Source organism: Podarcis vaucheri (assembly GCF_965113315.1).
Source record: "Podarcis vaucheri genome assembly, chromosome: Z".
Classification (NCBI taxonomy): Eukaryota; Metazoa; Chordata; class Lepidosauria; order Squamata; family Lacertidae; genus Podarcis; species Podarcis vaucheri.
The window spans coordinates 2,781,476-2,793,959 of record NC_138758.1 but is presented as its reverse complement, the minus strand read 5'-3'; the positions used below and the strand labels follow the sequence as shown (position 1 = coordinate 2,793,959).

At 46.8% G+C, this 12,484-nt stretch overlaps 1 protein-coding gene across 3 annotated transcripts in view; it reads left to right on the top strand.

The window, feature by feature from the left end:
- DOCK11 (dedicator of cytokinesis 11) overlaps positions 1–12,484 on the top strand; it is a 175,787-nt gene that overhangs the window by 105,508 nt on the left and 57,795 nt on the right. For all 3 annotated transcript variants that reach the window (XM_082207379.1, XM_082207381.1, XM_082207380.1), the window contains exons 26-32: positions 1–126; positions 735–806; positions 2,406–2,552; positions 4,128–4,211; positions 4,317–4,428; positions 7,992–8,170; positions 11,607–11,723. In XM_082207379.1, the coding sequence (XP_082063505.1) occupies positions 1–126; positions 735–806; positions 2,406–2,552; positions 4,128–4,211; positions 4,317–4,428; positions 7,992–8,170; positions 11,607–11,723 (837 nt within the window). The remainder of the gene's footprint in view (positions 127–734; positions 807–2,405; positions 2,553–4,127; positions 4,212–4,316; positions 4,429–7,991; positions 8,171–11,606; positions 11,724–12,484) is intronic.

Below are 12,484 nucleotides of genomic sequence, written 5' to 3'. Positions count from 1 at the left end.
TATTGTTTTCGGCCCGAGAAGCCTGTTGTGCCTCACTCAAAGACTACACACGAAATCTTGGCTGTCGCAATGGCAACAATTTTGAAGCAGTCGGCAGATTTCTTGGCCATCAATAAGATGCTGAAGGTGAGACAAGACAAGGCAGGATTTTATTTGCACCCACTCAGTGGAAGCTGGTTCATTAGTGTGAATGGGGCATCGCCCCACTAACCTCAGCCTGAGGGAGCAATGGCTGTTAGCTTCCTCTCCCTTAGTGTTGCCACTGTAGAACTCTGCAGAGCAGAGGCAGTTTTACGGTGGCGCAACTGGTGTGGTCACACTGCAGGCGCGCCAAAACATTGCTATAGAAGGGAGCATGAGAGGTGGGAGAGCACTGAATTTTAGCATTGCACAGGGCTCTGCTGAGATTTGAGAGCTCAAAGGCTGCCACAGTGCAGAGAGGAAGTGGAGGAGGAGAATGGCAAAATCAGAATGGGTTAGCTCTGCTTTTCACTGGCTTTGGCGCCACCTACTGTTGGCCTCCCTGCCTTCCACCCTACCAGCTCCAATGGGCACATCCTGTCAGTGTAACAGCTAAGGCCAGTCTGGCCAAGGGTGCTGGGCTTGATCATGAAAGATGCATCGCAGCACTCATTGTGTGGCCATTGCCAATCCAGATTCTTCCAGGCTGAGAATCACTGTGATTTGCTCTTGCTTAGTGAATGTATCTCTGTGTTTCTCCTGGTTTATTCCAGTATTCGTGGTTTTTCTTTGAAGCTCTGGCCAAGTCAATGGCTATGTACCTCCTGGATGAGAACAAGATTAAGGTAAATACAAAAGCAGTCGCTTCAGGGCTAGCAGGAGGTGCTCAGCAAACGTAGTGCAATTATGCTTCCTCTAGCTCCACATCACAAATCTTCCTCCCAACATAAATGACAACTAGAAATATTGGGGAGAGGTGCGACTTATTTCCATTATTTTTAGGGCTGCAGCATCTCATCTTTAAATCAGGTAGATTAATCAGTTAATGCTTTGGATCAAATAGAAAGGTATCTCCCACTTTAATATAGATAGATAGATAGATAGATAGATAGATAGATAGATAGATAGATAGAGGTAAAGGGACCCCTGACCATTAGGTCCAGTCGTGACTGACTCTGGGGTTGTGGCGCTCATCTCGCTTTATTGGCCGAGGGAGCCGGCGTACAGCTTCCGGGTCATGTGGCCAGCATGACTAAACCGCTTCTGGCGAACCAGAGCAGCACACGGAAACGCCATTTACCTTCCTGCTGGAGCGGTACCTATTTATCTACTTGCACTTTGATGTGCTTTCGAACTGCTAGGTTGGCAGGAGCAGGGAGCGAGCAACGGGAGCTCACCCCGTCGTGGGGATTTGAACAGCCGGCCTTCTGATTGGCAAGTCCTAGGCTCAGTGGTTTAACCCACAGCGCCACCTGTGTCCCTAGATAGATAGATAGATAGATAGATAGATAGATAGATAGATATAAATACAGATATATATAAAACCAAGTATATTTAAATGGAAGTCATTCTGTGGGAAGTGTCATGCACACTGAGTCAGATCATGGCTCCATCTTGCTCAGTATTGCCCACACTGACTGGCAGCCGTACCTGAAGAGGAAGGAGATTGAGCCTGGAACCCTCTCTATGCAAAGCAGTTACTCTAATGCCTTCTAAGGCAAAATCTGCTAAGACGTATCCCTGCAGCATTGAAGGAAGGATTCTTACTGCTTCAGGACTACTGTTTTAACCTATATGCCAGAGCTGAGGAATCCGTTGCCCTTCAGATGTTGCTGGACTCCAGTCCCATCAGCCCCTACCAGCATCTCCAGTGGTTAGGGATAATGGGAACGGCAGTCCAGCAACATCCTGAGGGCCGCAGGCTCCTCACCCTGCCTTACAAAAATTGATTTGGTCCACTTTATTGACGGGTACAGCTCATGGTTATTATATTTGTTCAGGATTGCCCCAATATTACACCATGGTAAAAAGGAGGGGAGTGCTAATTAAAATTTCAATATATTTTACAAACAAACTTAAAAACAAAGCAGCCTGGGAAAACCAAAAACACAAAAGAACCAATTTTGAAAAAGTGGATACTATTGGTGAAAGTCAGTTGTGGTGTATTGGTTAGAGCATTGGGCTGGGACCTGGGAGACCAGGGGTCAAATCCCTAACTCAGACATTGTTAATTGGCTGACCTTGGGCCAATCACTCACTCCCAACCTAACCCACCTCACAGGGCTGTTGTGAGGAAGAAATGGGGAGGAGGAGAACTGTGTATGCTGCCTTGAGCTCTTTGGAGGAAAGGGGGGGATAAATGCAGTAAGTAATGCATCTTATCCTGCAAATGATAAAATGGTGCTCCCAGCCTTTTCCCAATCTTTCCCTTTGTGCCGCTTCAGCTCCCCAGGGTCCAGCGGTTCCCAGAGTCCTACAACCACGCCTTGCACTCTCTGCTCCTCGCCATCATCCCTCACGTGAACATTCGCTACAGTGAGATTACAGAGGAGTCCAGAAATGTCAATTTCAGCTTGGCCAACTTCCTGAAGGTTGGTAGTTTCTTTTGCTCTTTCCGTCCCCCTCAAATCCACACACACACACACACACACACACACACACTATGAAAACAAGAACTAAGAATAACATCTTTGACCATGTCTGAGGTGCAATCAAATCTGGAATACTGTGTTCAGCTTTTGGGCATCCCTGCTCATAAAAAAGAAAATGATTGTAGCAGACTAAATTCTACTCAAGTGAAGACTCATTGAAATTAATCAGCCTAAGTTAGTTATGGTCATTAGTTTCAATGGGTCTGCACTAATTATTGTTGGATACGAACCAGAAATTTTTGAATTGGAAAAGGTGCAGAAAAAGGGCAACTCAAACTGATGAAAGGGTTCAAACAAGTTCCCTATGGAGAGAAACTCTAAGCCTTGGGGGTTTTAGTTTGTGGGGAGCAATTCATGAAGGAGTCAGGGATCAGCTTTGCCCAGGCTTGGAATCTGGAGTCTCTTTAGAGGCGGAGCAAAGGGAGCAGGATCATGTAACAGAGGCCCACAACACCAGTAACCCCTGAGTAGTTGTCAGAAGGACCCCCCCCCCATTCCAGCAACTGGTCTCTGCACCAGTTCCCTGGGTCCTTGGCCTGCTGTTGAGCACCACACCCACCCACCCACTCACTCCAGGGACTCGAGAGAGACTGTGTGCCAAGCAGGATCTTCAGGGCGTGCAAAACTAGCCTCACATGAGTCTAGTTGGAAGGAGGGGAAGCACATGTAACAACCTCCTGGGTGTGACAGATGTGTATTAAATTATGGCCAGGGCTGTAGCGAGGGGGTGGTGAGGTGGGCCCCCGCCCGGGGTTCAGGCAATGTGGGGTGTGTGTGGCCAAAATTGGCTAAAAATATCTCCATATCAATTATCGATTATTGCCTCATAAGAAAGTTTTTAAATGAGGGTGATTTGAGTGGGTGCGGGAGGGGGGGGTTGGAGGAGAGGCAGAAAGAAGAGCCAATTTGTCTGTGGCTGGGGGGCGCAATCTGGACAGTTCTGCCAGGGGCATAAAGATCGCCTAGCTACGGCTCTGATTATGGACATTGTTGGACCTGCAGATAGGGTGAAAATTTCCTCTCTCATTATACTAGAACTCGAGTCATGCAGCAACATTTAATGTTGAGTGTGGGGGCGGTCAGGGCAGGCAGAAGAAAGCAACTGTGTGTTGCTTTGCAAAACATTTGCAAAGGATACTGAGAAGCTGCATAGGACGACAATATAATAAAGGGTCTGGAAGCCAAGCCTTATGAAGAATTTTTAAGGGAGTTGGGGATGTTTAGCTTGGTGAAGAAAAGACAGAGAGGCAATAGGATAGCCATCTTCCCAACCACTTCCAAAGGTGGTCCTGTAGGGCAGGAAAAGCCAGGCCCCCTGCTGCCTCTGTTCTTGAAGGGTGCAGGTAAAGGGCCTATGGGCGGCTAGTAGATTCGCCTGTTTGAATCTAGCAGCTCATTATCCTCACTCCTAAGATTTAAGCCCCACAGATAGAAGTTCCAAGATGCTCCAGGGAGCTTTTTTCAGGGTGTGCTGTGACAGAGCACATTCTTTTCTTTTCTTTTTATCTTCTGCAGCGATGCTTGACATTCATGGACCGGGGATTTATTTTCAACTTGATCAATGACTACATTTCTGGATTCAGCCCCAAAGACCCAAAGGTAACATGGCCAGACTTGTGGAGGCAAGAAGATGATTAGTGTCACAGATTAGTGTGCATTAATACTATGTTTGTGGTTTTTGGTTTTTTCCTCCTCCGCATCTAGCTGTTGCTGGAATACAAGTTTGAATTCCTGCAGACAATCTGTAACCACGAGCACTACATTCCATTAAATTTGCCAATGACCTTTGCCAAACCGAAAGTTCAGAGAGGCCAAGGTAAGTCCTCAGCTGAGTGGCTTAAAAGGCTGATATTTAGTTATTATTGATCCATCATAACTTTTGTGCATTCTGCAACTCCTAAGCACTCAGGGAGGGGGCAGACATCATTTGAACACTTTCATCACAGGAAGGCTTCAAACACTAAAAATAATATTGTGGTTCTTTAAAAGACTAACACAATTATTACAGCATGAGCATCTGTCGGCTACAGTCCTCTTCGTCAAAAGCAAAGCATGGAATTAACTCCAAAACACAGTCTTACTAACCCTAATACCAACTAACCTTTTGAAACCCACTGAAACCCTTTGCCGCACCTCACATTCCTAAAGAGTTTAGAATGTATAGACACTTGCACACTCAACTCATTTGCAAAAGTTTCCTTCATTGTGATGTACAGAAACATGGTCCTCAGTGCATCAGAAGCGGTTTGTCATGCTGGCCACATGACTCAGAAAGCTGTCTGGAGAAATGCCAGGTCCTTCGGCCTGAAAAGCGAGATGAGTGCCACAACCCCATAGTCACCTTTGACGGGCTTAACCATCCAGGGGTCCTTTACCTTTACAGAAACACAAGGCACTGCCTGCCTGTTTTTCACCAGAAAGCTCTGAGGCACCTGAGCTGATCCACAGGCCTGTAGATCTCATTTTGAGGTTGCTTCTTCAAGATCCTTTGGGATTCAGCTTACTTCAAAAACCTCCTGTGTCCGTTTGTGTTGCACGGTATATGTACTGTGTTAATTGAAAACTGACTATATATATTAATGATTCCTTTTTGTTTCCCTTTTACACATTAATTAGATTTCTTTTCCATGGTTCTGGAACGGTTCACTTCAGTAGGTACATCTGGGGTAGGGCTGGGTTTGGGAAATCCCTGCTGGGAAGCTTCATGACAAATCAACTGCAACTTCAAATCAGCTGGTACATTCTGTACCCGGTAAATTTTTTGACAAACGCTGCCATGCAGCCAATGCTTCTTAAACTGATCAGCTTGTTTTTCGCACCCAGTGCATTTCAGTTAAAAGCATGCAGGATTGATTCTTAAGCCAACTAACTCAGTTTCTGACAACTGCTTTCTGCTTTTGCTGAATCCAAGATAATGCTGAGCTGGCCCATCTGGGGCAGCAAGTTTCCCCTCTCTGTAAACGGCACCCTGTAGAGCTTCAGGATTTCAGGGTTATGAGGGTGCATATCTAGGTCACTGTCGGGTGACTCTTTAACAAAAGCACAGAATGGATAGCAACATTAACTTTTCGTGGACTAACTTCTGTGTTCCAAAAAAGTTGCCATAAACATCCAAACTGCTCATGGATCACCATGCAACTTTTATCCTTGACCTCAGGCCTTGGCCATAGAGGTTGGATTAGACACAGGGTTGTATGCTCCAGTTTGCTGTTGCTCAGGAGATAATGATAAATAATAATAATAATAATAATAATAATAATAATAAATTTATTTAGTAAATTATTTATTTAATAAATTATTTAATTTATTATTTATACCCTGCCCACTCTGGGTGGCTTCCAACAAAAGGTTAAAAATACATTAAAACATCAGTCATTAAAAACTTCCCTGAACAGGGCTGCCTTCAGATGACTTCTAAATGTCATATGCCGTATTTTTTGCACCATAACACTCACTTTTTTCCTCCTAGAAAGTAACGGGAAATGTCTGTGCGTGTTATGGAGGGAATACCTACGGGTGGCATGCCTATGGATTTTCCTCCTCTAAAAACTACGTGTTATAGAGTGAAAAATACGGTAGTTGTTTATTTCTTTGACATCTGATGGGAGGGCATTCCACAGGGTGGGTGCCACTACCGAGAAGTATTCAGGAAGAAGGAATGGACTGAACTGCAGTTCATGTAGGCCAAGCCATCAAATAGAGTGCACATTTTTCAACCCATTAAGGACAATATAATTGCTGCTGGTGGTTGTGGGAGGGTTTGTACCCCACTACTAGAGCATGTGCTTTGCATCTAGAACAGGGGTCAGCTGTGGGCTGGTCCATCGTCCCTCAGACCATGTGGTGGGCCACACTATATTGGGGGGGGGGCGCAGATGAATGAATTTCTATGCTCCACAAATAACCCAGAGATGCATTTTAAATAAAAGCACACATTCCACTCATGTAAAAACACGTGGATTCCTGGACCATCTGTGGGCCGGACGGAGAAGGTGATTGGGCCGCATCTGGCCCACGGGCCTTAGGTTGCCGACCCCTCATCTAGAAGGTCCCAGGTTCAGTCCCCAGCATTAAAGGGAGCAACTTGCAGAGGTTTGAGGGAAACCCTGCACCAAAACCTACAGAGAAAATAATGAGCTAGGCATAAGGCAGATTCAACATGACAGGGAAGGACATTGTCTCAGTAGTGGTGTTTCTGGCACTGGAAGTCAGGTTCCGAGGTCTTGCGAGGCACCAGAAGTTGCACTGGGGGCCCTGCAGTGTGGGTGCTGAGCACCTACAAGAAAATTTTGGCAGGTGTTTGGACCCCCATGGCCCACTATAGTTTGGCACATGTGCACACGCACATAATGATTAACAGTATATTGCCAGGTCAAGTACTGTGAAATCAATATTGTAATATGGACTTCAAACTGGTTTTGGACAGTATATCGTCCAGCCCTAATCATTGCCACCAGGCACAAATAAACCTGAGCAGTAGAGAAATAAAACTAAAAGAGGAAAGCTAGGATAAACATATGTTCTTAAGAGGCTCTTAATGGTTATTAATGTTGCTGCCTTGCTAATGGCCCAAGGGAGGGCATTCCTGATGCCGGCTGCTCTCTCCAAGAAGGCCGGCTTCCAGATAATTCACTGAAATCCACTTGTCATGAAACAACTAGCAGGATCTCCTCAGATGATCCTCAAGACCTCCCACAGGAGGCAGGGATGTCATTAAAAGGGGATTAGACAATTCATGGAAGACAAGGCTGTTGATGGTTGATAGCCATGATGTCTGTGCTCTGCCTCCACACCGGGAGGCAGTGATGCTTCTGAAGACCAGTTGCTGGAAACCACAGAAGCTGCTCTTGTGCTTGAATCCTTTTTGCAGGTTTTCCCACTGGGGCACCTGGTTGGCCACCATGAGAACACGGTTGTTGTTAATTACTATTTACTGACTTGCTTACTTACTGCCCTTCAACTCAAGATCCCAGGGCGGATTACAACATTTGACCACTGTGAGAATAGGATGCTGGACCTGATGGGTTGTTATCCTGATTGAGCAGGCTCTTCTTAATTTTTTAAGTTCTCATGTTCCCACCATGCCAACTCATGGTGCTGTCTCCATCACCCACTCACCCACTCACCTTCACTTGACTTGCTAACTTCCTGGGCCCCTTCATCTTTCCTTGGGCCTTTCTGCCTGTCATAACGAGATCCGCACAAACTAGCCAACAGCAGCCAGAGTCCCTCCTGCTTGCCTTGTTCCCCTGTGTGACCCACCTGGCAGCTCAGCCCGTTGCCTTGAGAGGCTGCATTGCCATCGCTGCCACCCAAGCCCTTAACGCACTGAAGTCACAGAAAGTGAAACATGGCCCTTGTTTTTCATTTCCACGGCAGATGCAAACCTTGAATACAGCTTGTCTGATGAATATTGCCGCCACCACTACTTAGTGGGCTTGCTCCTGAGAGAGACGTCTATGGCTCTGCATGACAACTACGACATCAGATCCATGGCCATCAGCATCTTGAAGAGCCTTATGATAAAACATGCTTTTGACAACAGATACCAGCATAAGGTATAGTGATATTGAGTGATGGTGTATTCCAGTGGTGGGAAAATTCAGGCCCTCAAGGCTTCTCTCTCCAGGCCTCAAAACTCTCTCCAGGCTACACTCCTCACTGGTGCTGCTTCTCATGCTCCTTGAGTGGTTTTGCCAGGCTGGGAAGTGTCCATGGGCTACGATTATGTCTCTTGCTTGCCTGAATGAAGGGGTGTGTGAGCGTGTATGTTTAGAAACTAGCCACTGGCACAAAGGAAACATTTGCCTCTGTGGCTGTGCCCACTTTGGCTTTTGGTTTCTGCCCACTCCTAGCATGTGGCCCTTGGAAGGTTTCCAGGAAGGGAATGTGATCCTAGGGCCAAAAAAGGATCCCCATGCCTGGTGAAGCCAGCTCTATTTTGTCCGCTGCAGAAGCTGCCTCTGAACCCATTTTAGTGCATAACCAGGTTCTTGGTCGCATTTGTGAGAAGGGAAGAGGAAAGGAGGAGTTTTCTTGGAAGGCAGAGACCTGGCTTGGCTTCCACTATCAGGCATCATATCCACTTTCCCTGCCTCTAGGTCAGGGGTCAGCAAGGTTTACCTTGCCTGTGCCAGTTCAATGCAGCAGAGATCCCTCTGTGGGCCAGATCATGCACATGCGTGATTTCTGACATCTGCATCCACGCAGATGTGATTTCCGACGCCGCGGAAGTGAGTCCCTGCACCGCACTTCGCCAGTTTAGCACAGTGCACGGGGACTGACTGAGTGGGCAACTCGGTTCAGGGGCGGCTCATGTGCCGGTTAAATGACCCCCGGCCAATGGGCCTTAGGTTGCCGACCCCTGCTCTAGGTGTCCCAGGTTCCATCGCTGGGGAAAAACAAGGTCTGATGGAGGCTGCCTGTCACCAGAGCATAACTCCTGTACTCAAAAGTTACCACTAGCTACCAGGCCAGGCTTAAGGTTCTTTTATTAATTTACAAGGCCTTGACAGTCTGGGTCCAGGATGCTTCAAGGACTGCTTGATTCATAATATCCCTGCCTGAGGCTTTTGGGGGAGTCACTGTTAATGGTCCCCCATGGCTCTGATGCCCAGCTGAGCAGTCAGTCCCTGGTGAAAATGGACCTGGGGTCAGCACTGAATTAAAGTTTGTCCCCAACTGCAACCCTGACTGAAAATCAGCTCTACTCAGGAACTCCCAGGCAGTTTTGGGGTAGCACAACCAGTGTGGTTGGGCTGGGTGCCCCCCTACAGGGGTGTAAGAGACTGGTGGGCACTGAATTTTAGCATCACACAGAGTGCCACTGAGATTTGAGAGCCCAAAGTCAACCCCTGCTTATTTCTTTACAAAGTGGGGTATGTGGTCAGCCCTGAATTTAAATTCAGCACCAAGTGGGGTCCTACTTTTGGCAGGAATTTTCAGTTCAACCACAACTGCAAAAAAAAAAAAAAAAATCCTTCCTTTGCAGTCCCAGCTTAAATTCAGGCCAGGTCTGCAAAGGAAAAACAGATTTCTCTTTTGAAGTTTGGATCACCTGATGTTATGCAGTATGAGGTGATCAGTGCTGCCCCCCTGCCCGCTTGATGGTGCCAGGAGAAGCCTCTTTACAATCCTTGTGGAATTGACTAGAGTTGTCAAGCGTGCTCAGATTGCCCACTTGATTGCACTCCCAGATATGAACTTCTTATTGTTTCATAAGGCTCTTGGGCTTATGTTTTCTCTCTAGACAGGACCCAGCAGCTTTCATTGCAAGTGCTGACAGTATCACTTTCAGCTTTTCCAGTCCTCACCAGCTGGGGCTTCACCCACTGATAGCCCATGTTGCTGGCAAATGTGGGACCAGGCATAGGACTGGCTTCCCACACTGAGTCCCAGGAAGGCATGGTGGTGGTAGGAAATTTCCAGGGAATGGGGGAAACCTTGGGGGTGGGGAATCACACTTCCCATGCTAGCAATGTGTTAGGGTTGAAAATCTTTCAGGCGCTGCTGTCTGTTCTGTAGAGAAAGCCGACCATGGCAAACTACCCAAGATGGTCTTTGCAAGAAGATTTGCAGCCTTGAGTATCTGGGGAGCTTAACCCCTTCCTACTCTGGAGTCCAGGGGTATCTAGAGCTGCTTCTTGACCACTTGGAGCACGTTTATCTTCTCCCCGGTTCCAGCTTCAGAAGTAATTGCTACCAGGACTGTCCATCATCAAACCCTCAGTCGCTGCTGTCATGATCTCCCTTGAGGGCTGTCTGGCTTCCTCCAGTTCTGCACGTACCAAATTCAGTGTCCTGCATAGAAATTGGACTCGTGGGAAACCTTTTTCTTGTTTCTTTTTAGAAGTTGGGCTCATGGGAACCTGCTTTTATTTTCCTTCAAGAAAAAAGCTTATTCCCAGGTCTTGCAGTTGCAGAGTTAGTATTGGAAAATGCAAACACCCCCAAAGCGGTTTTTTCTTTCTCTTTCTTTCTTTACATACATTTTTGTATTGAGTTTCCACTTAAGAACACAGTTTCCCTAATAAAAGGCAATCCAGTGTTCTCACTAATATATTCATCTTTATACACAATTTCCCCTAATTTATGCATTTTTGTAAACACTGCTTGTTTGGAGAACCAAATTGAGAAATTCAAATAAGTGCAAATTCTGAAGGACAGCCATACTTCAATTTGCATATTGTTTTGAGAAGTGCAGCTTTAGTAGATCTGCCTTTGGATGTGAGCTGAATTGGACGTCTCCCACATTTCAATTCCCCACCCTACCTTGCTGATATATTTTTTAAAACCTGCATGTCAGATGACAAGACCCATTGAAACACCAGGCAAAAACAGTCCTGTATAAGCAGCCCTTTGGCTCTCAACTATCTGTGGCCTTTTAGAAGTGTGTGTGGTGTTTATGGTGTATTTCTTCCTCCCCCACCCCTTGGTTTTAATGTCTCTGTGGTGGGGAGGGGTGTTTTCTGCCTGGTTGTAAGTCGCTTTGGGTTTCGCTGGGCAAGATCATAGAATCAAAGGAATGTGGACCTGGAAAGTACCCCCAAGGGCCATCTAGTCCGACCCCCTTGCAATGCAAGAATCACAGCTAATGATGGTGAAGGGATAAAATAAATAAATGAATACAACTACAGGTGGAGACACTTCTCCCCAAACCTCCACTCCCACCAGCCGGGTAGCTTAGTCAGTAGAGCATGAGACTCTTAATTTCAGGGTCCTGGATCCATGCCCCATATTGGACAAAAATATTATTGCATTTGCAAGGATTGGATTAGATGACCCTTGCAGTCCCTTCCAGCTCTCTTATTCTATGATTCTGTGGTCCCACTCCTGTATCTTTAACAGCAACAATGGCATGCAGAAGTTAAACAGGTGAAGCTGCTCATGACTTGGCTCCATCAATAAAGTGACTAACAAATGTTATAAATAAATAAAACAAGAAAATATACATCACAGCTAGCTTGGCCCTTAGTTATCGTTTCTCTCTTGCAGAACCAGCAGGCCAAAATAGCTCTGCTGTACTTGCCCTTGGCTGGACTTCTTCTGGAGAACATCCAGCGGCTGGCTGGCCGGGACACCCTGTACTCTGGCAGCACCATGTCAAATTCTGTGAGTAATTTTGTAGTAAAAATGACTTGCATTTCCCTCAAGCTAATGGAGAATGTCTGTTTTTAGCTCTGTTTACAAACAGTACAGTTGCTTTGTAAGGGTGCATGAGAAGGCCAGTGGTGAACATGCTTTCCTGCAAGAACCTCCTTGAATGACCTTCCCCTCTAGAGGTTGCACATCCATGGTGGGAGTGCTCATGGGTCTGGCAGGGCTGCAGCCACCCTTCTAAGTGCATCTGGGGGTCTCTTTGAGACCAGGAACCCTTCTTTACAGAAGGGCTAGGGTTCAGTGGCTTTGCCTGCAGAAGGTCCCAGGCTGGCATTTCCCAAGCAGGGCTGGTGTTTGTCCCCTGCCTGAAACCCAGGAGAGCCATTGCCAGTCAGCGTAGACCAATGGTCTGACTCAGTGCTGGGCTGTGCTATCAGGGTTCCCACTGGCAAGGAGGTGTCTAGAAACCCTGTTCAGACCTTTCCTATTCAACATGGAAGGTCAGAGGGTGGAGCGGTTGTAGCCGACGTTCCTGGGGATAGTGGAGGAGTGGCAGTTGCATGTGACTCTGGCCCCTGTACTCATGTGGCCCTTCTGTCTTCAGGCACAACTTCTGAACAGGGCTTGAGAGCCAAGCAAATGTCATCCAGAGCAGCATGAGCAAGAAACTGGGCTCAGAGTGGAGCTATTACACTAACAGCAGCTGTGTTATTCAGAATTGCCTGGGGCTATGCACTCCAGCTCTGCCAATTTACAAGAGAAATAGAAGCAGC